This window comes from Dendropsophus ebraccatus, chromosome 1 (genome assembly GCF_027789765.1).
Source record: "Dendropsophus ebraccatus isolate aDenEbr1 chromosome 1, aDenEbr1.pat, whole genome shotgun sequence".
In the NCBI taxonomy this organism is placed as follows: Eukaryota; Metazoa; Chordata; class Amphibia; order Anura; family Hylidae; genus Dendropsophus; species Dendropsophus ebraccatus.
This window is the reverse complement of record NC_091454.1, coordinates 44,091,428-44,097,427: the sequence shown is the minus strand read 5'-3', so window position 1 is coordinate 44,097,427 and position 6,000 is coordinate 44,091,428. Positions and strand designations below refer to the sequence as shown.

Sequence of the window (6,000 nt, the reverse complement as noted above, 5' to 3'; positions counted from 1 at the left end):
CATCAACTGGAGCTTCAGGGACCTGCAACCGGGAAATTCAAACGGAGACAGACTCCGAAAGGATGGCAAGTGTAAAAACTATGTTTTTTTTTTTTCCCAGCGCCGGAATACCCCTTTAATAGGCATTATTAAAGTTATTGGTTCTCTTTAAGCTGTGAAAGCTTAGCTGTGATTGGTTGCTACAGGCAATTTACTCCAGTTTCTGTTTTACAGATAAATCTGGGTCATAAACTACATGACCTCTATCTAGTGCTCTAGTGCTGTGGAACTGTCCTAAAGACACAAGTACTTGGGCACAGTGCAAAGAAGCTGTGGTGAAGATGTTAATACTATGCTATTGAGGACAGACCAGAGCCTGGCACCTCCTATTGAATCTCATACATGATCCCAGTTCTTAGTACCGACATTATTAGCACAGTGCCTAGTATACTAAACCAGTGGCACACCGTTCAGACCATGTCCTGGCACCCTCTTACTAAGGATTATACATAACCTCAGTGCTCGGGCACCGTCCCACAGACGTCCACACATTAGCACAGTGCCACATACACCAACCCAGTGTTCTAGAGACGTCCTAAAGGCCGCGAAACCACCACAGAGTTAGATATCACCCCTGTGCTATAGACGTCTACACATTAGCACAGTGCCACATATGCCAGCTCATCATCCTGGCATCAACCTTCAAATACAAGCAGCGCACGGCAGACGTCAATACAGAGCTGGCACCAGTACTCAGCGAGCGCAGCGCTCACAGGAAGTGCCACGTGTACTAAGCGCGCATGCGCGGGGCCGCCCCGGGGGCAGGGACTGTGCACTTCCTGCTACCTAATACCCAGCACTAAATTCTTACATTATCGAGAGCAATCTCGGGCCTGCTCTATCCGGACACCGGGCACGATGAGCGTCTGAGTTCTCTGCTTCCCGCAGACGCCTCACCAGTATCTCCGGGCCTGTGTATTCTCTCTGTGCCTCTCTCCTTCACGGGACACAGTCGTCATGGCCAACGCCGGGTACAGCTCCCAAAGTGGGGGATCGGGGCCGCCCTACTCGAATGGTAAGAACGGGGGGCTTGTGTGTGTGTGTGTGTGTGTGTGTGTGTGTGTGTGTGTGTGTGTGTGTGTGTGTGTGTGTGTTGTATGGCGTTGTGTTCAATGACACGATGTGTGGCCCCTGAGGCCACCGTACAAGGAGACCTAGGGGCACGGATTGCGTAAGAAGTGACCCTTATGATTCTGTAACACTCAGTAAACGGGGAGGCAGTGTACGGCTCCTAGACGGGACACTGACACACACACACACACACACACACACACACACACACACACACACACACACACACACACACCTGCTGAGACCAAAGGTCACAGTGCTGTCTATGAAGCTGTCACGCTAGCTGTCACCTTTGAACCCTGACGTGTGAGGTCCAGTCACATAGAGATGACTGGGCCCAGTTGAGGCTGAAGCTTTTTGTGGTGACTCCTGTGCTTTCTGATGCACAGCTGTCATTGTCTCTGCCCTGGCTTCCTGTACTGTGTGACATTTACACATGGACACAGTATCCAGTGTACAACATGCACTGGTATCCCTAACCTGTGCCTCTCTAGATGCCATTGTCTTTTTCCTATACCATGTGACATTTACAGGAGGGCATAGTATTTTACCTGGGGCAAACCTGTGCCTCTCTAGCTGTCATTGTCTGGACACTTACTTCCTGTAGGTTATGAAGTTTTTATCATGGACGTAGTATTTAAAGGAAACCTGTCACTAATGCTGCGTTTACACATAACGATTATCGTGCGAATTTGCGCGATAACGATCGAATTCGATCGGACGTGTAAACGCAGTGAACAATCAAACAACGAACGAGAAATCGTTCGTTTTGATCTTTCAACATGTCTTCAAATCGTCGTTCGTAAAAAATTCGCCGATCGTTCCGTGTAAACAGTCGTCGTGCGATAGTCCGGCCCCCCCTGCTCGCAGCCCGGCCCCCCGCTCATCCGCAGCCCCCTGCGCCGGCTTAATCACCACCCCCGCCGCCGCTGCTCTGATCGCCACCCCCGCCGCCACTCTGATCGCCAGCCCCCTCCCCCCCGCCACTCTGATCGCCAGGCCGCCCTCTTGGCTGAAGAGGGGAGCCGGGAATTTCAAACGGCTCCCCTTCAGCCAATCAGTGCACTGAAGAGCGGAGTCGGGGATGTCGGAAGACCTGCTGCGCGGAGCAGGTAACGTATGCCCGCGGAGAGGCGGCGGGGGTGGCGATCGAGCTGGCACAGGGGGCTGCAGATGAGCGGGGGGCCGGGCTGCGAGCGGGGGGATCAGAGAGGTGGCGGCGGTGGCGATCGAGCCGGTTCAGGGGGCCGATCGTTATGAAAAAAAATCGTTACTCCGACATCGTTAATCGTACGATCGGGCCAATTATCGTTTCGTGTAAACGCACCATTAGACAATTCAATCTATTGCCATCATGTTATAGAGCAGAGGGAGCTGAGCAGATTGATATATAACTTTGTGAAAAAAGATTCAATATACTGTAACTTTATTAAAAATCCTGCTCATTCTGTGTTGAGACCAGTGTGCAGTGACTCTCAATGGACTGGACTCCTATTTTATTTTTTTATTTTTTCCCCATAAAGATATAGAATTAGTCCGCTCAGCTCCTTCTGCTCTTTTACCTGAAGCATATAGCTTAGGTAGTTTCAAGGTGATGGGTTCCCTTTAAAGGGATTGTGTCATCAGAAAATAACTTATTGTTTAAATAATGTTTGTATGTTAACCCCTTCCTGCATCAGGGCGTAACTGTACGCGGCCCCCCTTTGAACCGCCACGATCCCGGGTGCCGTGTGTAGCCCGGGACCGCGGCTTTTAGCGGGTGCGGGCCGATCGCCGCGCCCGCTAATTATACTTTTAAATGCAGCTGACAGCAGCATTTAAAAGTATTACTGGCCCCTTTCCCTGGTGTCTAGCAGGGGATCTTCCCCCCCCCCCCTCCCCAATGCAATTGCCGAGGGGAGATCCATTCTCCTTACTGAGCCGGGATGCTCTGACGCCAATCCCGACTCTGCATTCGATTCCTCTGGTCTGCTGCAGACCAGAGTAATGCAGCAATGATCTGATCGATCATTGCTGTATAAATTATACTGCAGTGATCTCTATGGGAGATCACTGCAGTAATACTGAAAGTCCCCCAGCGGGACTAAAAGTTAAAGTACACAGTGAAAAAAAGTGTTTTTATTAATAAAAATTCCCCTCCCCTAATAAAAGTCTGAATCACCCCCCTTTTCCCATTTTATAAATAAACAAACATATTTAATATCGTTGCGTACACACTCTCCCGAACTGTTAAATTATCACATTCCTGATCTCAAATGGCGTAAGCGCACCCCCCCCCCCCCCAAAAGTGCAAAATTGTGCATTTTTTTGTCACATCAAATCCAGAAAAATTGTAATAAAAAGTGATCAAAAAAAGTCGCATATACGCAAGTAAGGTACCGATTGAAAAAACAGATCATGGTGCAAAATGACACCTCACACAGCCCCATACACCAAAGGATAAAAGCGCTATAAGCATGGTAATAGAGCAATTTTAAGGAACATTTTTTTAAAAAAAAGGTTTTAATTTTTTAAAAGCCATCAAATAAAATTAAAGTTACAAATCGTTGTAATTTTAATAACTTGAGGAACATGCATAACAAGTAAGTTTTATCCTAGAGCAAACAGCGTGAATGCTAAACTCCCCCAAATTAAAAAAATGTTGTTTTTTTTTATTTGATCACGTTTAATTCTTTTCTGGTTTCGCAGTGTACTTTATGCAAAAATTCAGCCTGCCATTGCAAAGTAGAATTAGTGGCACAAAAAATAAGGGCTCATGTGTGTCTGTAGGTGAAAAAAAATGCAAGCGCTATGGCCTTTTAAACATGAGGAGGAAAAAACAAAAGTGTAAAAATAAAAATTGGCCTGGTCCTAAAGGGGTTAAGCATATTTGTAAAGAATTTTTTTTGTGATTTTTTTTTTTTTTTTTTTTACTATTTTACACTTTCCTATCTATATTACAAAATCCTGATATCTTGCCGTTTTCATTTCCTTCTTTGGAGCTAAACCTAAGCTGAGATTTCTTATTCTGTCTGTAGTGGTAAGAGGAGGCTGCTGTAAAGTGAGCTGTAGAGCATTACAGAAACTATGTCGTCTATGTTCATGAGGCTTGCTTTAAAGCAGGGGTGAGGAACCTTTTCCATGTCGAGGGCCGGTCGGGCATTTATAAAATCATTCGAGGGCCGCATACCGTGCGCAGCAGGGTAGCGTGGGTTTGCAGCACCCGGGGCAAGGCAAAGTATTGTTCCCCTAATGCCCCTGCTATTGTAGTTAACCCTCTGTGATGCCCCTTGTACCTGATGTGAATCCTTAGTGATACCCTGTAGCCTGAGTTAACCCCCCAGTCATGTCCCTGGTAGCCTAATTACCCCCCCCCCACCCAATGATGCCTCTGGTAGGCCTAGTTAATCCCCCCAGTCATGTCCCTGCTAGCCTAGTTAATACCCCCAGTCAAGTCCCTGCTAGCCTAGTTAATACCCCCAGTCATGTCCCTGGTAGCCTAGTTAAGCCCCTCTGTGATGTCCATGGTAGCCTAGTTTAGCCCCTCAGTCATGTCCCTGGTAGCCTAGTCAGCCCCCCGTCATGTCCCTGGTAGCATAGTTAACCCCCCAGTCATGTCCCTGGAAGCCTAGTTAACCCCTCAGTCATGTCCCTGGTGGCCTTCTTAACCCCCTCAGTCATGTCCCTGGTGGCCTTCTTAACCCCCTCAGTCATGTCCCTGGTGGCCTTCTTAACCCCCAGTCATGTCCCTGGTGGCCTTCTTAACCCCCTCAGTCATGTCCCTGGTGGCCTTCTTAACCCCCTCAGTCATGTCCCTGGTGGCCTTCTTAACCCCCTCAGTCATGTCCCTGGTGGCCTTCTTAACCCCCTCAGTCATGTCCCTGGTGGCCTTCTTAACCCCCTCAGTCATGTCCCTGGTGGCCTTCTTAACCCCCTCAGTCATGTCCCTGGTGGCCTTCTTAACCCCCTCAGTCATGTCCCCGGTGGCCTAGTTAACCCCCCAGTCAGGTCTCCGGTGGCCTTCTTAACCCCCCAGTCAGGTCCCTGGTGGCCTTCTTAACCCCCCCTCCAGTCATGTCCCTGGTGGCCTAGTTAATCCCCAGTGCCTGCCCCAAATAAAAAAATAAATAAACATCCCACTCACCTTTCCTCCGCTCCCACGCTATCCAGGTCCTCTTCTCCCTCCTCTCTTCTGTGCTGGTCTTCTCCTGCAGGCGGCGCGCGGTGAAATGACGTCATCGCGCGCGGCCCGCAGGAGTCACAAGACGTGCGCCGCTCTGTTGGGGAAGGAGCCGGCACAGACACAGGAAGATGCTGTGTATGCCGGCTCCTGCCTCATCACCGCGGCGCACATCACAGGAGAGCCGCAAACCGCAGAAGACGTGTGCCGCTCTGGAGGAGAAGGAGCCGGCATACACAGCGTCCTCCTGTGTCTGGTAACTCTCACAGACACAGGAGGAAGCTGTGAATGCCGGCTCCTTCTCCTCCAGAGCGGCGCATGTCACAGGGGTGCTGCGGGCCGCATCCGGAGGTGTCAGGGGCCGGATGCGGCCCGCGGGCCGGAGGTTCCCCACCCCTGCTTTAAAGCATGTCACTAAATGCTGTTAAAAACATCTCAGACAAGATGGCTGTCCTCACAACAATGTACAAAAAATAGAAACAGATTACTTTCAGTACCTTGCTCAAATGATTAAAAGCACATATAGATACATTCCCTTTAATGTTGAGCACACATGTTATCTCTACTTTCAACCCATGCCTGTCATGGTCTCTGAGCATCACCTTCCTATACTATGTGACATTTAGTATCTAATGGGAAGCACCCATGGTAGGTCTACTCCAGTCATCCCCAATCTTTGCCTCTTTAGCTGTTGCAAAACTGCAACTCCTATCATGTTGGCTGTCAGAATG

The 6,000-nt window shown here is 49.2% G+C and overlaps 1 protein-coding gene across 3 annotated transcripts in view; it reads left to right on the top strand.

Annotated features, from left to right (window-relative positions):
- The first annotated feature begins 798 nt into the window (after positions 1 to 798).
- SEC24A (SEC24 homolog A, COPII coat complex component) overlaps positions 799 to 6,000 on the top strand; it is a 128,314-nt gene continuing 123,112 nt past the window's right edge. For all 3 annotated transcript variants that reach the window (XR_011363146.1, XM_069969956.1, XM_069969946.1), the window contains exon 1: positions 799 to 1,054. Coding sequence is in view for 2 of the 3 variants with exons in the window: in XM_069969956.1 (XP_069826057.1) it covers positions 997 to 1,054 (58 nt within the window). In the remaining variant the exon portion in view is untranslated. The remainder of the gene's footprint in view (positions 1,055 to 6,000) is intronic.